General features: G+C 43.7%; 1 protein-coding gene across 1 annotated transcript; it reads left to right on the top strand.

Moving 5' to 3' along the window:
* Positions 1 to 806: 806 nt before the first annotated feature.
* Positions 807 to 27,539, top strand: LOC139453990 (ankyrin-3-like). The gene is made up of 20 exons (XM_071235463.1): positions 807 to 920; positions 2,174 to 2,272; positions 2,803 to 2,910; positions 3,136 to 3,234; positions 4,860 to 4,898; positions 5,286 to 5,396; positions 6,895 to 7,005; positions 7,458 to 7,562; positions 9,306 to 9,404; positions 10,097 to 10,195; positions 13,346 to 13,573; positions 14,929 to 15,027; positions 16,054 to 16,152; positions 16,879 to 16,977; positions 21,891 to 21,998; positions 22,678 to 22,788; positions 23,028 to 23,132; positions 24,510 to 24,608; positions 25,540 to 25,638; positions 27,092 to 27,539. The coding sequence occupies exons 1-20, from the start codon at positions 807 to 809 to the stop codon at positions 27,257 to 27,259; spliced, it is 2,199 nt and encodes a 732-aa protein (XP_071091564.1). The 3' UTR covers positions 27,260 to 27,539.

The raw sequence follows: 27,539 nt of genomic DNA, 5'->3' as shown, positions 1-27,539 counted from the left end.
CTCCGCCTGCACTCAAAGACAGCTGTGCCCAGACTACCCTACCAGAGCCTCCCTCGCTCAACGACAGCCAGACCCAGACCTCCCCGGTCAAGGTCTCCCCACGGAACAAGGACCTTCGGGCTACCTTGCTAGAGCGAGCGGAGGGCCTAATCAAGCACTACAAAGCTCACCCTGAACTCCAAGCGGAACTCAATATAAGAAATAAAGTTCCTTGGTTGCCTTATTAATGTTTTCTTGTTTATTTTCAAGATGTCTTAATTTTCTAATAAGACCACACCTATCTATTCTTTTAAATTACAAACCTCTGTCACTTTCCAGGCTTATTTCAAAACAGTTATAATCTGAAATAAAATTTAGTGATAAAATTAACAGTTACAATGACAATTTAACAATGTATGTTCTCCAACTTACTCCAGCCACACTGGGTGGGTGTGTGTATTATACACAAGGTGATAGGGTATAGTCATAATCCTGTTATACATTAGTAATTGATTGTTTATTATAAAAAGTGATAATTATTTATTTTTCCTCCCTGCCTTAAGATATATTTAGGATGAAAATCCTTTAAATGAATGTTTCCGTATTGTCAAATAATGTGTTTATTCCTTTGCAGACAATCAAAAAGGAAGAAATGCACTTCTGTAATTGCTCAAAGTGTTACCATGGTTACAACGGAATGAACAATTACACGGAAACTGAGAGGTAACACGTAATGTATTTGCTTCGACCCAAGCTGCATCGCCAAGCTTCAGTGGATGCTATGACATCACTGAAGTACCTGTCTGTGTGAGGCTGGGAGCACCATCATGAACAGCGCTGAGGCAGCAATCACCTTCCTCCTCAACGCCCAGTCGGGGGACCTGGAGGGTGTGTGTCGGTACCTGGATGCTGGCAGGGATATCAACTTCACTGCACCACCGGTAGGAGGGGGATACTTTTTATATACTTCAGTGTGAAAGACACTTGATATTTCACTGTCGCGAACACAACACTTTGACGGAACTATTGTCAAACAAGGGCTATCTCCACGGGAATTGTCTCCCTTTATCATAAGTGTCTGGCCCGTACACAAACTGTTGACTTCCTTTTTATGTTAGTTCCATGTTCACAAGGCAAAATAATGACAGATGGTCATTTATGGAGTTAACCATCCTTCTTTTACACTTTTAGCTATACTTTTACACTAGTGAGTGAGTATGGTTTTACGCCGCTTTTAGAAATAGATTACAGCAATATCACAGCAGGGGACACCAGTAATGGGCTTCACGCATTTACTTTCACACTATGGACACTGGGTGTTACTGTTTTAAAACAGAAAAAAGTCGGAAGAGTGATGTTTGATGACGAATAGAATCTCACCCTTGTGTCCTCCAATGTCAGATTCATCTTCCCGAGGCAAGAGAGTTAACTGACTTTAAAAGTCCAGTTTCCACCCTTGCCGAACTAGGCTGGTATTATGGAGTTACATTTTGGCTGGACTAACAAGTCTATGCATAGTCCAATTGAAATCCGGATTGTAAACTGTCAAGCAGATTTTGGACGATTGCAGGATTTGCAAAACATGTGCACCACTAACTCGTTGTCAACAGATATTTTCTAAATCTTTTCATGTTTTTAATCATGATGCTCACGTGATTTGATGCATTTCGCGATGTAAGATTCGTTTTATCTCAATATAGATCTTTATTATCGATCAGAATGTCTTGACTGGGCGCCGCCGTTTTGTTTGAAACAAATGCAAGTGATATGAGAGGTGGAATCTGATTGGTCCATAGGAGAGGCATAGAAGCCACATAACTCATAATAGCCACTGGTGGCGCTCCGATCGAGCCCAGGAATTCCAGCCTATTTTCGGCAAGGGTGGACACTGAACTTTCATAGTCAGTTAACTCTCTTGCCTCGGGAAGATGGTGTCAGATATATCAAGACTCTTTCCGCTCTCCGGGTGGACGCTCTACCACCAGACCACGGAGGCGGTTGTATACTGATGAAGTCTTTTGGTATCTGGTTGTAAGAGTCGAAAAACGGGTGAGGAGGCTCTGATTTGGATGATTGCGTGTCATCATGCCCCGATGGACCATTGCTCTTCTTCCTAGGCCAGACTTGAGTATTTGCAGGCTACCCTGATGTGTCTGAAATGTTTCTACTTGATAAAATGTAAACTATTTTTCAGAGAAATATGACTGCATTGTTGATGGCAGTGAAAGAAGGCCACACAGAGATTGTAAAAGAGTTGCTGAAGCGAGGAGCAGACATCAACTGTAGATCACAGGTGGGTGTGTTGAGGGAGGGGCAGACATCAACTGTAGATCACAGGCGGGTGTGTTGAGGGAGGGGGAGACATCAACTGTGGATCACAGGTGGGTGTGTTGAGGGAGGGGCAGACATCAACTGTAGATCACAGGTGGGTGTGTTGAGGATAGGGGCAGACATCAACTGTAGATCACAGGCGGGTGTGTTGAGGGAGGGGCAGACATCAACTGTTGATCACAGGCGGGTGTGTTGAGGGAGGGGCAGACATCAACTGTTGATCACAGGCGGGTGTGTTGAGGGAGGAGCAGACATCAACTGTAGATCACAGGCGGGTGTGTTGAGGGAGGGGCAGACATCAACTGTTGATCACAGGTGGGTGTGTTGAGAGAGGGGCAGACATCAACTGTAGATCACAGGCGGGTGTGTTGAGAGAGGGGCAGACATCAACTGTAGATCACAGGCGGGTGTGTTGAGGGAGGGGCAGATATTAACTGTAGATCACAGGTGGGTGTGTTGAGGCATATCTCATCACATATGTTTTCTTGTCAGCGAGGTGTGTCGTGTGTCCACACCGTGGCGATGGTCGGGGACGAGAAGATGCTAGACCTGCTGCTTGAGTATGGACTGAAGATCGACTCTGTGATGTCCATGTTGCATGTAAGTACTTCCATGAAGGGAGGGATATAGCTGAATTAGTGCTGACTGTGGCACAAATAAAATATATATGTTGAGTCCATGAAAACAATCATTGTCCCCAGACTTGGTGAAACAATTTGAAAAGAAATATCTAATAGAAAGAAGTTTACCTTCCACATCCTGCCATTGTGAGTTGGTGTCTTTTTTACCCTCCAGCTCCCTCATTGATGTACATTGTGTTTACAGACGAAGTACACTCCCCTGTACCTGGCAGCCCAGCAGAACCACCACAAGGTGATTGAGAAGCTGCTGTTGCACGGAGCTGACCCTCTCTGGGAGATGGAGGTGATGTGGTTATCTCCCCTGTTGTCCTGTATCCTGTGGTTACCTCCCCTGTTGTCCTGTATTCTGTAGTTACCTACCCTCTTGTCCTGTATCCTGTGATTACCCCCCGTTGTCCTGTATTCTGTCGCTACATCCCCTGTTGTCCTGCATACTATAGTTAGCTCCCCTGTATAATGTGTCATGTAGTTACCTCCCCTCTTGTCCTGTATCCTGAAGTTAGCTCCCCTGTATAATGTGTTATGTAGTTACCTCCCCTGTTGTCCTGTATCCTGTAGTTAGCTCCCCTGTATAATGTGTTATGTAGTTACCTCCCCTGTTGTCCTGTATCCTGTAGTTACGTCCCCTGTATGTGTCATGTAGTTACCTCCCCTGTTGCCCTGTATCCTGTAGTTACCTCCCCTGTTGTCCTGTATCCTGTGGTTACCTCCTCTGTTGCCCTGTATCCCGTAGTTACCTACCCTGTTGTGCTGTATCCTGTAGTTACCTCTCCTGTTGTCCTGTATCCTGTGGTTACCTCACCTGTTGTCCTGTATCCCTTAGTTACCTCCCCTGTTGTCCCGTATCCTGTGGTTATCTCCCCTGTTGTCCTGTATCCCGTAGTTACCTCCCCTGTTGCCCTGTATCCTGTAGTTACCTCCCCTGTTGTCCTGTATCCTGTGGTTACCTCCCCTGTTGCCCTGTATCCCGTAGTAACCTACCCTGTTGTCCTGTATCCTGTAGTTACCTCCCCTGTTGTCCTGTATCCCTTAGTTACCTACCCTGTTGTCCTGTATCCCGTAGTTACCTACCCTGTTGTGCTGTATCCTATAGTTACCTCCCCTGTATAATGTGTCATGTAGTTAACTCCCCTGTTGTTCTGTATCCTTTAGTTACCTCCCCTGTATAATGTGTCGTGTAGTTACCTCCCCTGTTGTCCTGTATCCTTTAGTTACCACCTACTGTATAATGTCTCTTGTAGTTACCTCCCCTGTTGCCCTGTATCCTATAGTTACCTCCCCTGTATAATGCCTCATGTAGTTACCTCCCCTGTTGTCCTGTATCCTATAGTTACCTCCCCTGTATAATGCCTCATGTAGTTACCCCCCCTCTTGTCCTGTATCCTATAGTCTTCTCCCCTGTATCATGTCTCATGTAGTTACCTCCCCTGTTGTCCTGTATCCTATAGTTACCACCTACTGTATAATGTCTCATGTAGTTACCTCCCCTGTTGTCCTGTATCCTATAGTTAACCCCCTTGTATAATGTGTCATGTAGTTACCTCACCTGTTGTCCTGTATCCTATAGTTACCACCCTGTATAATGTCTCATGTAGTTACCTCCCCTGTTGTCCTGTATCCTATAGTTACCTCCCATGTATAATGTGTCATGTAGTTACCTCCCTTGTATAATGTGTCATGTAGTTACCTCCCCTGTATAATGTGTCGTGTAGTTGCCTCCCCTGTATAATGTGTCATGTAGTTACCTCCCCTGTATAATGTATCCTATAGTTACCTCCCCTCTATAATGTGTCATGTAGTTACCTCCCCTGTATAATGTGTCGTGTAGTTACCTCCCCTGTATGTGTCGTGTAGTTGCCTCCTATATGCGTGATATCCCAGTGTACACTAGTGTATCATGTATTGCAGGTCCCCATAGACGATGCATCACCATGTTTGGCACAGTGTGTAAGTATGTATTGAGAAAAGTCCTATTTTGATAATAAATATACTGACACACATGGGACATAATCAAATTGTTATATTTGACAAAATATCCACAAACATCGAACTAAGTCCTTCTGTGTATTTAGACATGAGATAATCATACACATCAATGTGATGTTGTCTGACAGTCATCATTCTCAGTCATGCAAGTAAATATCTACTGCTTGGACTGTTTTCTTGTCCTTCGAGGTAAAGTTGAGTTTTCATTGTGTGTCAGTATAAAATGCTCTTCTGCACTGTTTAGTCTCTGCCTGGCGACCACTGTTGCGACATGAAGATAAAGTTGACTGTGGTAATCTTAATATATCAACTATAATAAGCTACCATCAAGTAGTGTTTATGTTCCAGAGGATGAAGGCATCTGACGTAGCAATGGTGTTGGGCAACGCAGAGGCTCTCAGTGTGTTCATCTTGTGGTGTCATCGTCTAGGCCCCTTCACACATGACAAGGTGGACAGGGTAATAACAGAGAGGGACAGTTAGATAGTACAAATATCCACATTCAATTGTAGTATTCAAAGAGGTATGTCTTGAGTCCAGACTTAAACACAGTGATACGAGGTACACTTTTGATGCTGAAGGGAAGGGAGTTCCATAGAGAGGCACCAGCATGAGAGAAGGATCGAGCACCGATGGACTTTAGTCTGTATTTTGGTACACCAGGAGAAGTTGGTCATTGATCGGAGATTTCTGGTAGATTTTCACTAGAGAAACATTACTTGAAGATAGGCAGGTAGGGACACACACAACACATGTTCAGATGATGAGTGCTGTGCAAAGTCCAGATGATGTTGTTGCCTCCTTAACAGATACATGTTACTCATGGGCAATGACATCATACCGGTTCATTGTCATAAAGATGATGACATGGTACCAGTGCATTGTCATAAAGATGATGACATCGTACTAGTTCATTGTCATATAGATGATGACATCATACCGCTGCATTGTCATATAGATGACATCATACCAGTGCATTGTCTTATAGATGATGACATCATACCAGTGCATTGTCATATAGATGACATCATACCAGTGCATTGTCTTATAGATGATGAAATCATACCGGTTCATTGTCATGAAGATTATGACACAAGTGCATTGTCATATAGATGATGATATCATACCAGTGCATTGTCATATATATGTTGACATAATACCAGTGGATTGTCATATAGATGTTGACATAATACCAGTGCATTGTCATTAAGATGATGACACTATACCAGTTCATTGTCATATAGATGATTACATAATACCGGTTCATTGTCATATAGATGATGACATCATACCAGTGTATTGTCATATGGATGATGACATCATAGCGGTTCATTGTCATATAGAGGATGACATGTTACCAGTGCATTGTCATATAGAGGATGACATCATACCAGTGCATTGTCATATAGAGGATGACATGGTACCAGTGCATTGTCATATAGAGGATGACATGGTACCAGTGAATTGTCATATAGAGGATGACATCATACCAGTGCATTGTCATATAGATGATGACATCATACCAGTGTATTGTCATATAGATGATGACATCATACCAGTGCATTGTCATATAGATGATGACATGGTACCAGTGCATTGTCATACAGAGGATGACATCATACCAGTGCATTATCATATGGATGATGACATCATATCAGTTCATTGTCATATAGATGATGACATCATACCAGTGTATTGTCATATGGATGATGACATCATACCAGTGTATTGTCATATAGATGATGACATACCAGTGCATTGTCATATTGATGATTACATCATACCAGTGCAAATCATATAGATGATGACATCATACCAGTGCAAATCAATTGCCACAAAAGATTCTGGTTGACTGAAAAAATAATATACAACAAATGAATGTGGCAAAGAAAGAAAATAGTATTAAAGGTGCCCAAATAAATAAATTAAGCTGTCCATCTCCATTCTGGCCTTCCAGCTGCCAAACCACACGCCCAGTACGGCCGCCACACTCCGTAGCAGCATCATGGACAAGCTGGAGAACCTGGCCACGATGGCGCAGAAGAAGGAAATGGACAGCTTCACTGAGGTACGGCCTTGCAGCCGGGGAACACCATGGCGGGGAAGTCGTTGTGACTGACAGAAGACCCAGTATTCAAATTGTAGCTGACTTGTTGCTTTGTTTTTTATGTCTTCTTTTTATTCCGGGTTGGAACAGGTCCCCAGCATCCCATGCTTGTTATACGAGGCAACTTTTGTGGATCAGCTGGTCAGGATCATTGGTTTGGTTTGTGTTGTATTTATGAATACACAATGACATTTAGAAAGTGGTCAAATGTAACAAATGTTATACTTGGGATAACAATTTCTTTGTAAAGTACAAATTCTAGTACTTTTCTGGGCCGAGTCCCCTCTCTTGTGTTGTATTTTTGTCATCCGGGAATACACTACTGTTAGGAAGAGGATTAATGAGAAATTTATTTCATTAGGTGTCATCATCAGTAATACTTAGTTGAAATTGAATACCCTGATGTGATCCAGTTGCCAGATTTACCTCTCAAAGACTTCATCAAGGCTGCAGAGGCTGGCAAAACGGACAGGATGACATCCTTCTCCAGCTGTCAAGATGTCAACGCTACTACGCCAGTAAGTGGGACACACGCGCATTTTCATTCAGATTTCCGTTTCAAACACTTTTTCTGCAAACGATTTTTTTATGTCATTTTGTGGTAACTTATTCCACAAATGATAGAAACCAATATTCTTGTTTCAGTGTTTAAAGTTTCATAGTGAATGCCAGTACACATATAGAGGAGTCAAAAGATGGATAGGTCATGCTAGTGTGTAGTCAGTGTTCTCATATCAGAATGTTCAAAAAGGGAGATTATTCATGTAAACAACTACAGTAAACATTTATAATGAACACACTTATAACGAACTGACGAATAAAAGAAATTATTTTGGTCCCAACAATTTGCTGTATATATGCTGTATATATGTTCATAATGAACTTCCCGATAATGTTTCTAGGTTTGTCAGCACCATACCCGTGCTCGTGGGTTTCACCGAAGTGGTAAATGTCTGAGACCTGCATCACTTGGGGCTTTCCTCCCACATTAAGCTAACAAGCCGTAATATGACTGGAATACTGTTAAAAGCGGCGTTAAACCCAACTCACTCACTCATAATGAACTTTGGTTATAACGAACTAAAAATAGTGGTCCCTTTGAGTTTGTTATAACCGTAGTCTACTGTACATGTATTTTTGTCTTTTCCATTGTTAAATAGTGGTTTGTGTTTTGTACATTGTCAAAGTCCATACAGATTTTTCTTCTGCTCATCCTCTGAAACCACGATGCTTGCGATGCTGAAAGTTTTCATGAATTATCCCAGTATATTTGCCCACTGAAACCCTTTTTAAATATGTCTGCCATGGCAATGTTTGCATCTCCTTATGACCCGTGATGTAGGTCTTCCTCAAATTGCAAGCATAGGCATATCTGCAAAAGGCCAACTTGTGAGGCAGACCTGTGAAGACCTGGGGTAGAACAGGTCTTCAGCAACCCATGCTTGCCGTAAAAGGCGACTATGCTTGTCATAAGAGGTGACTAATGGGATCGGGTGGTCAGGCTCGCTGACTTGTTGATGCATGTCATCATATCCCAATTGCGTAGAACGATACTCATGATGTCAATCACTGGATTGTCTGGTCCAGACTCGATTAGTTACGGACCACCATCATACAGCTGGAATATTGCTGGCATGAACAACAAACAAACAAACAAACAAAAACATCTCCTTACAACCACTGAAATTTTGTGTATATCCAGCATTGTGTCTCTGAATAGTGCTACAGAATTCTAATCTGATTCGGGGCGGTCGGGGAGCCTAGTGGTTAAAGCGTTTGCTCGTCACGCCGAAGACCCGGGTTCGATTCCCGACATGGGTACAATGTTTGAAGCCAATTTCTGGTGTCCCCCGCCGTAATATTGCTGGAATATTGCTAGAATATTGCTAAACCATACTCACTCACTCACTCTGATCTGGTACTAAATATGGCCACAATTGCAGCCATATTGAAAATATCATTTTCACCCACTTCTCAATTATGCTCACCAAGTTAGTGTTTAACCAAACCTGTTAACAATGTATTCTCTGAAGGATTGATTCAAACAGTAAAAAAATTGCTTTCCTTAAAAAGAGGTCCTTCTGTATCTCTGTTGTATAAAAACTTAAGTTACATGTTTTGCATACTTAAGATCCTTATTCATAATAAAATTTGAATATATGATGTTGCAAATATTCCATAATATGCAGGTGAACAACAGAACCTTGAGACTCTTTTATCTAAGTCACTATGCTGCTGATACATCTGTGGCTGCTATTTAGGGGGGTCTGTCAGCACTGCACATGGCTTGTCTCCGTGGAAATATGAACAGCGTCAACTTCCTCCTCACCCACGGCGCTCGCGTCAACCTCAAGACAGAGGTGAGGCAGTCATCACTTGAACGTTGAACAAATTAGTCCTCAAGTACCTTTGGACAATCTGCATCCAAAACACCTGTCTGCTCTGATAGAAAATATTCTTACGCCTATATCTCACACTATATGACACTATATCTCAGGTGTCAAATGTTTCAAAAGAGAGTGTCTGAATATTAATTGTTTTGTCCGAATCTCAGTGGAAAGGTGTCAATAGGTTATCCATTGCCTAAACTAAATATTTTTTTCTTTGTAAGACAATATTTTCATCAGGTATTAGTACATTTTATTTATGGGGCACGGTTGGCCCAGTCTTATAAGGCACCGCGATGGGTTGCCTCCCTTGGGCACGCGAGAAACCTATGATTATGGTTTCGAATCGAAATCGAATCGGTTCACCCCGATTATGTTTCTAGGTTTGTCAGCACCATACTCATGCTTGTGGGTTTCATCGACGTGGTAAACGTCTGAGACCTGCATCACTTCAGGCTATCCACCCACATTAAACTGACACGCCGTGATGTAACTGAAATACTGTTAAAAGCGGCGTTAAACCCAACTCACTCACTCACGCACTCATTTTATTTATGCTTGAGCATGGTAATCTGTCGTTCGCCAGCTGGATTGGAGGCATTGTATCTCCTAATGATATTTTTTAATTATTTTGAAGTAAACAATATGTGTATTTTGCTGAACAGGCAGGTTTCACCCCCTTGTATTTCGCTGCCCAGGAGGGCTATGATGACATTGTCAAGCTGCTGCTGAAGGCCGGCGCAGATCCATGTCTGTCAGTGAAGGTGGGTAGTCTAGTCTTATAGCTGCACCCATGGGGATTCTGGGCAGATCCATGTCTGTCAGTGAAGGTGGGTAGTCAAGTCTAATAGCTGCCCCCATGGGGATTCTGGACAGATCCGTGTCTGTCAGTGAAGGTGGCTAGTCAAGTCTAATGGCTGCCTCCATGGGGATTCTGGGCAGATCCATGTCTGTCAGTGAAGGTGGGTAGTCAAGTCTAATGGCTGCACCCATGGGGATTCTGGGCAGATCCATGTCTGTCAGTGAAGGTTGGTAGTCAAGTCTAATGGTTGCCCCCATGGGGATACCTGGGCAGATCCATGTTTGTCAGTGAAGGTGGGTAGTCAAGTCTAATGGCTGCCCCTATGGGGATTTTGGGCAGATCCATGTTTGTCAGTGAAGGTGGGTAGTCTAGTCTTATAGCTGCACCCATGGGGATTCTGGGCAGATCCATGTCTGTCAGTGAAGGTTGGTAGTCAAGTCTAATGGCTGCCCCCATGGGGATTCTGGACAGATCCATGTCTGTCAGTGAAGGTGGGTAGTCAAGTCTTATAGCTGCACCCATGGGGATTCTGAGCAGATCCATTTTTGTCAGTGAAGGTGACTAGTCAAGTCTAATGGCTGCCCCCATGGGGATACCTGGGCAGATCCATGTTTGTCAGTGAAGGTGGGTAGTCAAGTCTAATAGCTGCCCCCATTGGGATTCTGGGCAGATCCATGTTTGTCAGTGAAGGTGGCTAGTCAAGTCTAATGGCTGCCCCCATGGGGATTCTGGGCAGATCCATGTCTGTCAGTGAAGGTGGGTAGTCAAGTCTAATGGCTGCCCCCATGGGGATTCTGGGCAGATCCATGTTTGTCAGTGAAGGTGGCTAGTCAAGTCTAATGGCTGCCCCCATGGGGATTCTGGGCAGATCCATGTCTGTCAGTGAAGGTGGGTAGTCAAGTCTAATGGCTGCCCCCATGGGGATTCTGGGCAGATCCATGTTTGTCAGTGAAGGTGGCTAGTCAAGTCTAATGGCTGCCCCCATGGGGATACCTGGGCAGATCCATGTTTGTCAGTGAAAGTGGGTAGTCAAGTCTAATGGTTGCCCCCATGGGTATTCTGGGCAGATCCATGTTTGTCAGTGAAGGTGGCTAGTCAAGTCTAATGGCTGCCCCCATGGGGATTCTGGGCAGATCCGTGTCTGTCAGTGAAGGTTGGTAGTCAAGTCTAATGGCTGCCCCCATGGGGATACCTGGGCAAATCCATGTTTGTCAGTGAAGGTGGGTAGTCAAGTCTAATGGTTGCCCCCATGGGGATTCTGGGCAGATCCGTGTCTGTCAGTGAAGGTTGGTAGTCAAGTCTAATGGCTGCCCCCATGCGCAGATCCATGTTTGTCAGTGAAGGTGGGTAGTCAAGTCTAATGGCTGCCCCCATGGGGATTCTGGGCAGATCCGTGTCTGTCAGTGAAGGTGGGTAGTCAAGTCTAATGGCTGCCCCCATGGGGATTCTGGGCAGATCCATGTCTGTCAGTGAAGGTGGGTAGTCAAGTCTAATGGCTGCCCCCATGGGGATTCTGGGCAGATCCATGTCTGTCAATGAGCAGTCAATTCTAATGCTTGTCTCCATGGAGATTCTGGGCATATCAGTGTCCTCCAGTTAAGGTGAGAAGTAAAGTCTAATCATTGCCTGCAGAGGGATTCCAGTTAGTGTGCAAGGGCGGATCCAGCATTTTTAAAAGGGATAGGTCCCACATCCTCCAATCCTTTCTCAGATTAGGTTACTGCCTATAACATACTACATTTGTTTTTCAAAAGTGGGGGTCTGGCCTGTTGTGTCTGTCAGTGGGTACTCAAATCAACGTCTTCCCGAGGCAAGGGAGTAAGTTGACTATAAAAGGCTAGTTTCCACCCTTGTCAAACTGGGCTGCAATTATGGAGCTATTTTGGCTGGACTAACGAGCTATGCACAGTGTCAAATCACAATCATATAGCGATATCCAGTTTGTAAACTGTCATGCAGAATTTGATCGATTGAAGGATTTGCAAAGCATGTGTACCGCCAATTTGGTGTCAACAGATATTTTCCAAATCTTTTCGGGTTTTTAATTAAGGTGCTCAAGTGATTTGATGCACTTTGTGAAGTAAGACCCGTATTATCACAATATATATTTTGATTATCGATCAGATCATCTTGACTGGTTGCCGCCATTTTATTTCAAGCAAACGCAAGTGATATAACAGATGGAATCTGATTGGTCAGTAGAACGAAAATAGCAGGGACATAACTCACAATAGCTACTGGTACACTTCGAATGAGCCCAGAAATTCCAGACTAGTTCAGCAATTGTGGAAACTGGACTTTACTTTTTTTGTCTCGGGAAGATGTCAAATCAGTTTCTAGAGATATCTTGATCTAATTGCTGATTGGTCTCATCACTGCCCCCCCTCATGACTGGAGCCAGACTGTTTCCTGATTCGTTGATTTATATATCAGCTATAGTCTGGAAGGTAAATTAAGGTACCGACGTTTACTACAATATCTGAAAAACTATCGGACCTACTCCAGTCAAAGTTGCTATGAGATTATTAAACAGTCATACATAACTGGATATTACATTTAAATATATTGGTGCATGAATAAAAAATCTGTCTATTTAGCTATCACTATATTTCCTCAACAACCAGACTTGTTCTTCACGGGTGGAACGAGCATTCATTGAAACAGCCATCTGCATAATGCTACTCTTGCGTCACAGGGCCATATGACACAGTTGAACCAATCAACAGCACGGGAATCACGCACGCACAAATACGGTGTTAGCGTTTGGCGTCTTGACGTGCGTGATTCCCATGCACCCTTTCGAGTTGAGTTGATAGTTTTTCAGATATTGTAGTAAACGTCGGTACCTGAAATTACCTTCCAGACTATACACAGTAAAATGGTCATACGTATTCATAGATGAAGAACCCTGGATGAACTGACAATGTCCCCCCTTTGTCTCATAATGATACTCGCCACTTACAGCTGCCATTTTGTATGAATTTTATCAATCTTGTTTTCGTGTGTAAGCTGTCATTATCATACTTTATCATATTATAGAAATGGATGTGAAGTTCTTGAACAACAGGTGGAGCAGTAACCATTGTAACATGACACTAGGACTCTGTTGCAGTGTGGGATGACTCCCCTCGGCATTGCGCTGAGCATGGAACACAGCATCGTTGTAGCAACCATCTTGTCACTGTGCCCGGCAGCGCCTCCTTTAGCCAGCATCGACAGTGACTACCTGGATGAGAAGCCAGACGAGATGCTGCTGCGGGCAGCCTACAGTGGGGACTTGGATCAAGTGAAGATGTGCATCGATGAGCTGGGCTTCGACCCCAACAAAGTCACCAGTATTGTGAGTTATGACCTTCGGGGTCACTTGTGAAGATCTGGGTGAGGAATGGTCTTCAGCAACCCATGCTTGTCGTAAGACGTGACTAATGGTATGGGTGGTCTTGACAGTTACATGGATCGATGCTCATGATGTCAATCATTGGTTTGTCTTGTCCAGACTCAATTATTTCCAGACCGCCGTCCTATAGAGTGCTGAGTGCAGTGTTAAACAACAAACAAACAAACAAACAAACAAAACCTTCAGGGGTGACTCCACAGTTTTCTGTTGTTCCCGATTATGAGTTTTGAATTCGTTGGGTGCTGTTTTATTGATCATTGATAGAGTAAATGTTCTTGTGTTTGTACATGACTTTTTTGCTTTATTCATGCAGGTTGAAAAATGTCAGTTCAATAATCATTCTGTTTCTTTAAAGGAGGAGCAACCTGCATCACACTGACCTGTAGTTCTGTGTTACACTGACCTGTAGATCTGTGTTCCACTGACCTGTAGTTCTGTGTTCCATTGACCTGTAATTCTGTGTTCCACTGACCTGTAATTCTGTGTTCCACTGACCTGTAATACTGTGTTCCACTGACCTGTAGTTCAGTGTTCCACTGACCTGTAGTTCAGTGTTCCACTGACCTGTAGATCTGTGTTCCACTGACCTGTAGTTCTGCAAGGGGGCACGGGTGGCCCAGTCGTTTAAGGCGCCGAAATTCCCTGTGCAGAGTTGCATCCCTTGGGCACGCCAGAAACCTATGATTGTGGATTCGAATCCCGGTTCGCCCCGATAATGTTTCTAGGTTTGTCAGCACCATACCCGTGCTCGTGGGTTTCACCGAAGTGGTAAACGTCTGAGACCTGCATCACTTGGGGCTTTCCTCCCACATTAAGCTGACACACTGTGATATAACTGGAATACTGTTAAAAGCGGCGTTAAACCCAACTCACTTACTCACTCACTCACTGTAGTTCTGCATCACACTGACCTGTAGTTCTGCATCATACTGACCTGTAGTTCTGCATCACACTGACCTGTAGTTCTGCGTCACACTGACCTGTAGTTCTGTGTTATACTGACCTGTAGTTCTGTGTTCCACTGACTTGTAATTCTGTGTTCCACTGACCTGTAGATCTGTGTTCCACTGACCTGTAGATCTGTGTTCCACTGACCTGTAGTTCTGCATCACACTGACATGTAGTTCTGCGTCACACTGACCTGTAGTTCTGCATCACACTGACATGTAGTTCTGCATTACACTGACCTGTAGTTCTGCATCACACTGACCTGTAGTTCTGCATCACACTGACCTGTAGTTCTGCATTCCACTGACCTGTAGTTCTGCATCACACTGACCTGTAGCTCTGTGTTACAGCAAGGAGCCAAGGCTATTCACCTGGTGTGCATGAGAGGACACACGTCCATCTTGAACGAACTGCTCAGTCGGAATGCCAGCATTCACTACAAGTCAAAGGTAAGGAACCTCAAGGTCATGACCCCTGTGTACAGCCTGGGTCTGATGATAACATATACACAGTTTGGAGTTCCAAGCCCAAATTTGTCTGTCAGCAACCTTTTCTTTACTCTTCAACATACAGACAATGTTAGCTGAGCTTTGTATACCAAAAGATATTTTAACATTGACAGCTGTCATGGGTTGAGAGATATGAAGTAGTGGCTAAAGAGCAGACAGGTTAGTGCTGTTTATTTTCTATGTGATTGTTTTAATGGAGGAGGAGTGCATAGGATTCACCATCTTCCTGAGGCAAGGGAGTTAACTAACTATAAAAGACCAGTTTCCACCCTTGCCGAACTAGGCTGGAATTTCTGGGCTCAATCGTAGCGCCACCAGTGGTTATTACGAGTTGTGTCCCTTCTATGCCTCTCCTATGAACCAATCAGATTCCATCTCTTGCATTTGCTTGCAAAATGGCAGCGCCCAGTCAAGATGATGTGATCAAAAATCAAGATCTATATTGTGATAAAACGTGTCTTACATCGCAAAGTGCGTCAAATCATGTGGGCAGGTTGATTAAAAACATGAAAAGATTTGGAAAGTATCAGCTGACGCCGAGTTGGTGGTGCACATGTTTTGCAAATCCTGCAATTGACCGAAATCTGCACAACAGTTTACAAACCAGATTTCGATTTCGTTACGTGATTTTGATTGGACGATGCATAGATTCGTTAGTCCAGTCTAAATATAGCTCCATAATACCAGCCTAGTTCAGCAAGGGTGGAAACTGGACTTTTAAAGTCAGTTAACTCACTTGCCTTGGGAAGAGGCATATGACACTGTATGTGTGAACCTGACACCACACAAACACCACCCATTTACAAAATCCTGCATCTGTCTCTGGGGTTATGTTAAATATCTTGGGTTGTCAAAACCTTTTGAAATGTTGAGAAATGCTTTTTCTTCAGTTTAGCATTGGAAATAACCTGCCATTAGTATTGTGTTGATTGTTGAGTTAATTCTACCAACTGCTGTCTTCCCCAGCGTGGCATTGACCCAGTGCACTGTGCAGCGAGGCATGGCCATGTTGATATCCTCGGGATTCTGTTGAATCATGGCGCCTGCGTCAACAACCAGACTGAGGTAGGTTTGCAGAAGGGGCAGACAACTCCTGTCTCCTTCCTGCTGGTATGGTTACGGTGGGTTAGGCCCTTGACTGGCCTCGAGTTTAAACCTGTCTCACTGGTTATCAAGATCGGAGGTGCAGTGGTTCTCAACCCATTTGTGTCTGTTTTTTCAACTCATTTGGTAGTCATCCTCTGTGATATTGCTGGAATATTACTGTCACTCACTCACTCACTCACTCTCACTCACTCACTCACTCACTCACTCACTCACTCACTCACTCACTCACTCACCATAGCCTGTGTAGAATGGGATAATCTGGCTGATTATGTGTCATTGAGCCATCATGGTATCGACTATTGCTCATTGGATCAACCACTGGTGGCCAAGTGTCACATGTAGTATGGCTGATTGTCATAAAACAACATCAACAAGGTACCTCAAAATTCAAAGTGCAATGTCTAGTATTTGACTGATTTATATATTGAACTTATTCACCTTTATCTTTTTGTCCTTATTATTGGTAGCTTAAATATATACATGTATCTATATGGTAAAAAAATAGACAACTTGAAGAAGAAAGGATGTATATAATTGTGTGTATATATATATGTGTTGAAGTGTTTGTTTACAGAAATGAAAATAGAAAGTTTAAACAATGAAAATGAAGATGAATTCAGAAGGATGTTCATTACCAGATTCGTGGATTCAGTGATAACCTGCCTGTTTTGTGTTGACGTACAGGATGGCATGACTCCGCTATACATCGCCTGTCTGGAGAACCAGGCAGCGTTCGTTGAAACGCTGCTCCTTCATGGAGCAGACCCAGACATAGCTGCCAAAGTGAGTACATGTAGCACCCCCATGAGTTACAGTTGATCTTCAGCATCCCATGATGGTGTCCCCCCTGAAGATCTGGGTTAGAATCGATCTTCAGCATGCTATGATTGTCTCCCCCCATGAAGATGCGGGTTAGAATTGATCTTCAGCATGCTATGATTGTCTCCCCCCATGAAGATCTGGGTTAGAATCGATCTTCAGCGTGCTATGATTGTCTCACCCCCTGAAGATCCGGGTTAGAATTGATCTTCAGCATGCCATGATGGTCTCCCCCTTGAGGATCCGGGTTAGAATTGATCTTCAGCATGCTATGATTGTCTCCCCCCATGAAGATCTGGGTTAGAATCGATCTTCAGCGTGCTATGATTGTCTCACCCCCTGAAGATCCGGGTTAGAATTGATCTTCAGCATGCTATGATTGTCTCCCCCCATGAAGATCTGGGTTAGAATCGATCTTCAGCATGCTATGATTGTCTCCCCCCCTGAAGATCCGGGTTAGAATTGATCTTCAGCATGCTATGATTGTCTCCCCCCATGAAGATCTGGGTTAGAATCGATCTTCAGCGTGCTATGATTGTCTCACCCCATGAAGATCCGGGTTAGAATTGATCTCCAGCATGCTATGATTGTCTCACCCCATGAAGATCCGGGTTAGAATCGATCTTCAGCGTGCTATGATTGTCTCACCCCATGAAGATCCGGGTTAGAATTGATCTTCAGCATGCTATGATTGTCTCCCCCCCTGAAGATCTGGGTTAGAATCGATCTTCAGCATGCTATGATTGTCTCACCCCATGAAGATCCGGGTTAGAATTGATCTTCAGCATGCTATGATTGTCTCCCCCCTGAAGATCTGGGTTAGAATCGATCTTCAGCGTGCTATGATTGTCTCACCCCATGAAGATCCGGGTTAGAATTGATCTTCAGCATGCTATGATTGTCTCCCCCCCTGAAGATCCGGGTTAGAATCGATCTTCAGCGTGCTATGATTGTCTCACCCCATGAAGATCCGGGTTAGAATTGATCTTCAGCATGCTATGATTGTCTCCCCCCTGAAGATCTGGGTTAGAATCGATCTTCAGCGTGCTATGATTGTCTCCCCCCATGAAGATCCGGGTTAGAATTGATCTTCAGCATGCTATGATTGTCTCCCCCCATGAAGATCTGGGTTAGAATCGATCTTCAGCGTGCTATGATTGTCTCACCCCCTGAAGATCCGGGTTAGAATTGATCTTCAGCATGCCATGATGGTCTCCCCCTTGAGGATCCGGGTTAGAATTGATCTTCAGCATGCTATGATTGTCTCCCCCCATGAAGATCTGGGTTAGAATCGATCTTCAGCGTGCTATGATTGTCTCACCCCCTGAAGATCCGGGTTAGAATTGATCTTCAGCATGCTATGATTGTCTCCCCCCATGAAGATCTGGGTTAGAATCGATCTTCAGCATGCTATGATTGTCTCCCCCCCTGAAGATCCGGGTTAGAATTGATCTTCAGCATGCTATGATTGTCTCCCCCAATGAAGATCCGGGTTAGAATTGATCTTCAGCATGCTATGATTGTCTCCCCCCATGAAGATGCGGGTTAGAATTGATCTTCAGCATGCTATGATTGTCTCCCTCCTGAAGATCCGGGTTAGAATTGATCTTCAGCATGCTATGATTGTCTCCCCCCATGAAGATCCGGGTTAGAATTGATCTCCAGCATCTCATGATGGTCTCCCCCTTGAGGATCCGGGTTAGAATTGATCTTCAGCATGCTATGATTGTCTCCCTCCATGAAGATCCGGGTTAGAATTGATCTTCAGCATGCTATGATTGTCTCCCCCCTGAAGATCTGGGTTAGAATTGATCTTCAGCATGCTATGATTGTCTCCCCCAATGAAGATCTGGGTTAGAATTGATCTTCAGCATGCTATGATTGTCTCCCCCCATGAAGATGCGGGTTAGAATTGATCTTCAGCATGCTATGATTGTCTCCCTCCTGAAGATCCGGGTTAGAACTGGTCTTCAGCATGCTATGATTGTCTCCCCGCTGAAGATTCGGCTTAGAATGGATCTTCAGCATGCTATGATTGTCTCCCCCCTGAAGATCTGGGTTAGAATTGATCTTCAGCATGCTATGATTGTCTCCCCCCTGAAGATCCGGGTTAGAATTGATCTTCAGCATGCTATGATTGTCTCCCTCCTGAAGATCCGGGTTAGAATGGATCTTCAGCATGCTATGATTGTCTCCCCCCTGAAGATCCGGGTTAGAATTGATCTTCAGCATGCTATGATTGTCTCCCCCCATGAAGATGCGGGTTAGAATTGATCTTCAGCATGCTATGATTGTCTCCCTCCTGAAGATCCGGGTTAGAATTGATCTTCAGCATGCTATGATTGTCTCCCCCCATGAAGATCCGGGTTAGAATTGATCTCCAGCATCTCATGATGGTCTCCCCCTTGAGGATCCGGGTTAGAATTGATCTTCAGCATGCTATGATTGTCTCCCTCCATGAAGATCCGGGTTAGAATTGATCTTCAGCATGCTATGATTGTCTCCCCCCTGAAGATCTGGGTTAGAATTGATCTTCAGCATGCTATGATTGTCTCCCCCAATGAAGATCTGGGTTAGAATTGATCTTCAGCATGCTATGATTGTCTCCCCCCATGAAGATGCGGGTTAGAATTGATCTTCAGCATGCTATGATTGTCTCCCTCCTGAAGATCCGGGTTAGAACTGGTCTTCAGCATGCTATGATTGTCTCCCCGCTGAAGATTCGGCTTAGAATGGATCTTCAGCATGCTATGATTGTCTCCCCCCTGAAGATCTGGGTTAGAATTGATCTTCAGCATGCTATGATTGTCTCCCCCCTGAAGATCCGGGTTAGAATTGATCTTCAGCATGCTATGATTGTCTCCCTCCTGAAGATCCGGGTTAGAATGGATCTTCAGCATGCTATGATTGTCTCCCCCCTGAAGATCCGGGTTAGAATTGATCTTCAGCATGCTATGATTGTCTCCCTCCTGAAGATCTGGGTTAGAATCGATCTTCAGCATGCTATGATTGTCTCCCCCCATGAAGATCCGGGTTAGAATTGATCTTCAACATGCTATGATTGTCTCCCTCCTGAAGATCCGGGTTAGAATGGATCTTCAGCATGCTATGATTGTCTCCCCCCATGAAGATGCGGGTTAGAATTGATCTTCAGCATGCTATGATTGTCTCCCTCCTGAAGATTCGGGTTAGAATTGATCTTCAGCATCCTATGATTGTCTCCCCTTGTGAAGATCCGGGTTAGAATTGATCTTCAGCATCCTATGATTGTCTCCCCTTGTGAAGATCCAGGTTAGAATTGATCTTCAGCATCCTATGATTGTCTCCCCCCGTGAAGATCCGGGCGAGAATTGATGTTCAGCATCCTATGATCGTCTCCCCTTGTGAAGATCCAGGCTAGAATTGATCCTCAGTATCCAATGATTGTCTCCCCCCATGAAGATCCGGGCTAGAATTGATCTTCAGCATCCTATAATCGTCTCCCCTTGTGAAGATCCGGGCTAGAATTGATCTTCAGCATTCTATGATCGTCTCCCCCCCCCATGAAGAGTCGGGTTAGATTTGATCTTCAGCATGCTTTGATTGTCTCCCCCCTGAAGATGCGGGTCAGAATTGATCTTCAGCATGCTATGATTGTCTTCTCCCTGAAGATTTGCGTTAGAATTGATCTTGAGCATCCTATGATTGTCTCCGCCCCCATGAAGATGCGGGTTAGAATTGATCTTCAACATCCTATGACTGTCTCCCCCCTGAAGATCCGGGTTAGAATTGATCTTCAGCATGCTTTGATTGGCTCCCCCCATGAAGATCCTGGTTAGAATTGATCTTCAGCATCCTATGATTGTCTCCGCCCGTGAAGATTCGGGTTAGAACTGGTCTTCAGCATGCTTTGATTGTCTCCCCCATGAAGATCCGGCTTAGAACTAGTCTTCAGCAATTGGTCTTAAGCCGGGCTCTCCGGGCGGACTCTCTACCACTAGACCACAGAGGCAGTCTCTTCCCCTGTGAAGATCCGGGTTAAAATTGTTCCCTTGCAAACCATGATTGTCTACCCACCATTAAGATTTGGGTTTGAATTGTTCCCTTGCAATCTATGATTGTCTCACCCCATGAAGATCTGAGTTAGAATTGTTCCCTTGCAATCTATGATTGTCTCCCCTATGAAGATCTGGGTTTGAATTGTTCCCTTGCAAACCATGATTGTCTCACCCCATGAAGATCTGGGTTAGAACTGTTCCCTTGCAAACCATGATTGTCTCCCCACCATTAAGATCTGGGTTAGAACTGTTCCCTTGCAATCTATGATTGTCTCACCCCATGAAGATCTGAGTTAGAACTGTTCCCTTGCAATCTATGATTGTCTTCCCTATGAAGATCTGGGTTAGAACTGTTCCCTTGCAAACCATGATTGTCTCCCCACCATTAAGATCTGGGTTTGAATTATTCCCTTGCAATCCATGATTGTCATAAGAGGCATGTGGTCAGACTCGCTGACATAGTTGATGCATGTCATTGTTTACCAATTGTATAAATTGATGCTCATGATGTCAATCACTGGATTGTCTGATCAAGATTTAATTATTTACAGCCAGCCGTCATATAGATGGAATATTGCTGAGTGTGGCGCTAAACAACAAACAATCTGGCAGTGTGCAATGTAAACCAGATCTCACTTCTCAAGTCCAAGCTACCATCATGTGTTTAAACGATTGTCCCCTCAATATAATAATGAAGAAGAAAAGAGAGCCATGAAGGTTTATGTTATAATAATCAGATGAATTAATTAACTTTGTCTGGAAGGATGTTTTCTCCGAAACTTGTATGGAAAACACCTGACACTACAAGTACCATACATCAGTTATGACTTCTGTTTTGAGGGTGACTTCATCTGTGCCGATGTTGCTGTGCAGGAGCGGTGTGTTGCCGCCCTCAACACACTGCTGATGTGGTGTAACAGACTGGGACCCTTCACACCGTCAGCACAGGTAGGCCAGTGGTCTGGCACTAACAGGAAGTTATTTAACTGGTCGGTCTAGATGAACCTGTTCTAGATTTTCCATAATTACAAAAATACCATAAAATATAAAATGAAGTTTGCTTGAAAACATGTTTATTTTGAACATGTTTTGCTTTGTATCTTTTTAAATGTATAAGGCTTAAAAAAATATAACAACTGGTTCTAAGGCAATGACTTTTGAAAATATAGTGGTATGGTATTTTTTTTCTTGTTCAAACTAGTATGTAACCAAATAAACAGTTGTGTACCTTGGAAAGGGCGTCCCAACATAAACAAGCATACAAACTTCTATTGCCACCATTACCATAACACGAGATGCGCAGTAAAGCAGTAACTGCAGGCTATATTGATCGCATTGTTGTTAAGTATTAGGATTTTATATTTTTTTGGAAAGTGGAAATAAAAATTAAACGTGTGACAGATGATTTTGGCCTAAGGTCATATTTTTTATGAGTTATAAAAAATATCCTAAAGTATCATTTTTTATTTTGACTCCTCCATCTTGGTGTGTTGACTGATAAAACTCAGCTGTTGTAAAAATATAATGTGTTTGGCATTTTCTTGTATTTTTCTGTGTTTTTCTTAGACTGGAATGTGTTTGTTGTTTTTGTGAAGATGCTCTTCTTGAATCAATACTTATATTCCAGAAAATAAATTATGTGGAAGAGTCAGCAGAGAAGGTCCAGTCGAAGATATTGACTGCTATTGGTGAGGTGTCCCTTTCGCAACAGATCGAGGAGTTTGACAGCATCAGAAGAGTATGGTGCTATATAATTGTACTTGCCTGTTTGTTGGTATTTTTGAAGAGGTTCAGTTGGTTTGGATGTTGTGTGTAACTTTCTGAGTTCATTTTTGCATTACTTGTTAACCTTGTATTATGACCTATATCATCAAATACTACACATACTCCAGACACTTACATAACACATGGCTCTACTGGATCTGTTTGGTATGATCATGTTGATGGTTTTGCCCTCCTGTTGCATGTATGGACCAGCTGAGCTCAGATGGCAGCAGGCTCGTCCTAGAGGAGGCTCGCAAGGGCAACACTGACTTCCTCCACACACAGCTCTTGCTGCTCAACACTGCCATACCAGCTGCAGTAAGTAGATGCCTCTTGCAGCTCAACACTGCCATACCAGCTGCAGTAAGTAGATCCCTCTTGTTGGTTAGCACACCCATACCAGCTGCAGTAAGTAGATCCCTCTTGTTGGTCAACACGCCCATACCAGCTGCAGTAAGTAGACCCCTCTTGCAGCTCAACACTGCCATACCAGCTGCAGTAAGTAGATCCCTCTTGCTGCTCAACACTGCCATACCAGCTGCAGTAAGTAGATCCCTCTTGCAGCTCAACACTGCCATACCAGCTGCAGTAAGTAGATCCCTCTTGCAGCTCAACACTGCCATACCAGCTGCAGTAAGTAGATCCCTCTTGCAGCTCAACACTGCCATACCAGCTGCAGTAAGTAGATCCCTCTTGCAGCTCAACACTGCCATACCAGCTGCATAAAGTAAATCCCTCTTGTTGGTCAGCACACCCATACCAGCTGCAGTAAGTAGACCCCTCTTGTTGGTCAGCACACCCATACCAGATGCAGTAAGTAGACCCCTCTTGTTGGTCAACACACCCATACCAGCTGCAGTGAGTAGACCCCTCTTGTTGGTCAACACGCCCATACCAGCTGCAGTAAGTAGACCCCTCTTGTTGGTAAGCACACCCATACCAGCTGCAGTAAATAGACCCCTCTTGTTGGTCAGCACTCCCATACCAGCTGCAGTAAATAGACCCCTCTTGTTGGTCAGCACTCCCATACCAGCTGCAGTAAGTAGATGCCTCTTGTTGGTTAGCACACCCATACCAGCTGCAGTAAATAGACCCCTCTTGTTGGTCAGCACTCCCATACCAGCTGCAGTAAGTAGATGCCTCTTGTTGGTTAGCACACCCATACCAGCTGCAGTAAATAGACCCCTCTTGTTGGTCAGCACTCCCATACCAGCTGCAGTAAGTAGATGCCTCTTGTTGGTTAGCACACCCATACCAGCTGTAGTAAGTAGACCCCTCTTGTTGGTAAGCAAACCAATATAAGCTGCAGTAAGTAGACCACTCTTGTTGGTAAGCACACCCATACCAGCTGCAGTAAATAGACCCCTCTTGTTGGTCAGCACACCCATACCAGCTGCAGTAAGTAGATCCCTCTTGTTGGTAAGCACACCCATACCAGCTGCAGTAAGTAGGCCACTCTTGTTGGTCAACACCCCTCTACCAGCTGCAGTAAGTAGACCCCTCTTGTTGGTCAACACACCCATACCAGCTGCAGTAAGTAGGCCGCTCTTGTTGGTAAGCACACCCATACCAGCTGCAGTAAATAGACAGGTCTTTCTGCTGAACATTTCTTTTATCTTTGGGTGTTGCTCTGATAATAGACATGCTGACTACAGTGAATACATCCACCTCTGATCTCATGTCTGTTTTCCACAGAGACAGCTGACCCCACTCCACTGTGCCTGCTTCGGAGGTCACACGGACACGGTCCACTTCCTGGTTAATGCTGGTGTTGACATTGACAAACAAACCAAGGTGAGGAGGCTGTCAGGGCTGGCTGCCACGTGGTTTTCTCTAGAAGTCAATGGGCCTGTTAGAAACAGAGCCTTTTTTCACTTGATGTAGTGTAAGACAAGGCCTGTTTTCACTTGATGTATTGGAAGACTAGGTCTGTTTTCACTTGATGTATTGGAAGACTAGGTCTGTTTTCACTTGATGTAGTGTAAGACAAGGCCTGGTTTCACTTGATGTAGTGTAAGACAAGGCCTGTTTTCACTTGATGTAGTGGAAGACAAGGCCTGGTTTCACTTGATGTAGTGTAAGACAAGGCCTGTTTTCACTTGATGTATTTCATGACTAGGTCTGTTTTCACTTGATGTATTTCATGCCTAGGTCTGTTTTAACTTGATGTATTTGATAGCAGACTCTTGTCAACATTGGCTATGTTTCTAGGTGTGTCAGCACCATACCCAAGCTCATGGGTTTCAGTGGTAAACGTCTGAGACCTGCATCACTTTGTGCATTTCTCACTCACTAAGCCGACTCGCTGTTCTATGGCTGGAATACTGTTCAAACCCAACTCACTCACTCACTCACTCACTCAACATCCTCTTTTATGGAAGAGTGAGGTGAGATTCTTATTCATCCAAAATCATTCTTCAAGCATTTTCAGTTTGTAAATAGTAATAACCAGTGCCTTGAGTATAAAAAATATAGCAAACCAGGTTCTGCTGCAGAAAGATTAGTGATGTCATTTCATTGAGACGTCATGGTAACTGAATGACGTCACAATGGTCTGCAAAGGTCTGTGATGCAATTTCATTGCTTCCAAGTCACAATTTTCTGCAAAAATCGGTGATGCAGTTTCATTGCTTTGATATCTATAGTGTCCAGGATGGTAAATATTTAAAATGGTTTCATCTGACCATATTGAAGGTGTTGAAATGTCTTTGTGTCTGTGCTGCAGGCAGGATTCTCTGCCCTGTACCTGGCTGGCCAACAGGGACATCTAGATGTCGTAGAGATGCTGTTGAACGCGGGGGCGGACCCAACACTACACTCACAGGTGATCCGCCATTGTGCTGTATTCTGATTGGTTGAACAACATTGTTGTATGGATTGTATCATTGTTCTGCGTATGAATACTTTTCTTGATAAGTATCTTCCTTTTCTCAAGACCTGTGAATATCCGGGTAGAGAACATGTCTTCAGCAGCCCATGCTTGCCATAAGAGGCGACTATTCTTCTTGTAAGAGGCGACTTTTGAAATTTGAGGTAGTCTAACTGTAGATTAGATACCCCTTACTTACATTTTGAACATTTTAGCAAGAGTATATGCTTCTAGGCTATTGATAGGTCGTTTTCATATCTAAATTTTTGTGTGAGGTATCGAATGGAATTAGATACCTGATTTTAATCATATTTTGACCAATGAGAATCAAGCAAAATTGATTGTCATGGTAGAATAATTCTGCCTCAGTGGCTGAGTAATAATCTGTGGTCTCATTGTCAGATGTACTTCTTATATTGATGCAATGTTATCTGGGGAAGTTCAAGGTTTTATTCTCGTAGTTATTTTTTGTTTTCTCTTCTGTTTGTTTCAACTATTAGACAAGTTTTGTCTTGGGTTGTTATATTTTGTACAAATTATGTGTTCATTTTCCCATAAGTGAGGATGCCATCAGAAGAACTTTATTAGATCTGAGTGTCCATGTCTTTCCATGTATACAAGTCTTGCATGTATTATGTAGGAAATAAACATAGTTTGATTTCAATGTAGATTTACTCAGCTAAATTGAATTTGGAATAATAAAAATATAAATAATGACACCAGAGAGTGGCCCTATGTGGGCAGATAGTCAGGGGTGATGGCATCTACCGAGGCAAGGGAGTTAACAGACTTTAAAAGTCCAGTTTCCACTCTTGCTGAACTAGGCTGGTATTATGGACTTACATTTTGGCTGGATTAACGAGTCTATGCATAGTCCAATCAAAATTGCGCAACGAAAACTTTTGTGCAGATTTCAGTCGACTTGAGGATTTGCAAAGCATGTGCACAGCCAACTCGCTGTCAACAGATATTTTCCAAATCTTTCCATGTTTGTAATAAAGTTGCTCACGTGATTTGGTATTGCAAGACCCGTTTTATCACAACATAGATCTTGATTATCATTCAGATCGTTTTGACTTGGCGCCGCCTTTTTGTTTGAAGAAAATACAAGTGATACTTGAGGTGGAATCTGATTGGTCCATAACTCGTAATAGCCATTGGTGGCACTACGGTTGAGTCTAGGAATTCCAGCATAGCTCGGCAAGGGTGGAAACTGGACTTTAAAAGTCAGTTAAGTCTCTTGCCTCGGGAAGTTGGGTTGATGGAGGAACGTAGTGTAGACAGTGAGAATGACAAAGACTGACACCACAGAGCGGCTCTATGTGATCAGATAGTCAGGGGTGATGGAGGAACAAAGTGTAGACAGTGAGAATGACAAAGACTGACACCACTGCTGTTGTATTTCCAGCTGGGACTGACGCCCCTGGGCATCTGCATGTACACCAAACAACACAACGTGATGGTAGCCATCTTGTCCAACACCCCTGGCACCCAGCCCATCAGCATCAAGGGGACCTTCTTCCAGAAGAGGGAGCGTGTCAAGAGGGAGAAGAGGACTGTCTGTGTTATCACCTAATTCTTGCACGTCTATGTCAGCTCTTGCGATGAAGGATTCTATTTGAATATATACTGAGATATATCAGTAATGCCAAATGTTCTGCGTGCACAAACGAAGCCAGGGACAAGAGTCAGAATATACACCAGCTCCCTATTGCTTGTAAGAGGCGACGTAATTCAAGGGCGGATCAAGCATTTTTGAAAGGGAGGGGTAAAAAATATCAAAATCCTCTGTCAATTTTCCTGCATACAACATACTACATTTGGTTTTTAAAAGACAGGGTAACCGGACGCCCTGC

This window comes from Haliotis cracherodii, unplaced genomic scaffold, assembly GCF_022045235.1.
Source record: "Haliotis cracherodii isolate W230 unplaced genomic scaffold, xgHalCrac1.p SCAF_10, whole genome shotgun sequence".
Lineage (NCBI taxonomy): Eukaryota > Metazoa > Mollusca > Gastropoda > Lepetellida > Haliotidae > Haliotis > Haliotis cracherodii.
This window is presented reverse-complemented; position numbering and strand designations above follow the sequence as displayed.

What these genes read in the sequence shown, in the direction of transcription:
- LOC139453990 (XM_071235463.1), top strand. Translation starts at nt 807, where the DNA reads ATGAACAGCGCTGAGGCAGCAATCACCTTCCTCCTCAACGCCCAGTCG. An exon ending in CTGTGATGTCCATGTTGCAT is followed by an intron (nt 2,911 to 3,135) that starts GTAAGTACTTCC and finishes TTGTGTTTACAG; the next exon opens with ACGAAGTACACTCCCCTGTA. An exon ending in ATGTCAACGCTACTACGCCA is followed by an intron (nt 7,563 to 9,305) that starts GTAAGTGGGACA and finishes GCTGCTATTTAG; the next exon opens with GGGGGTCTGTCAGCACTGCA.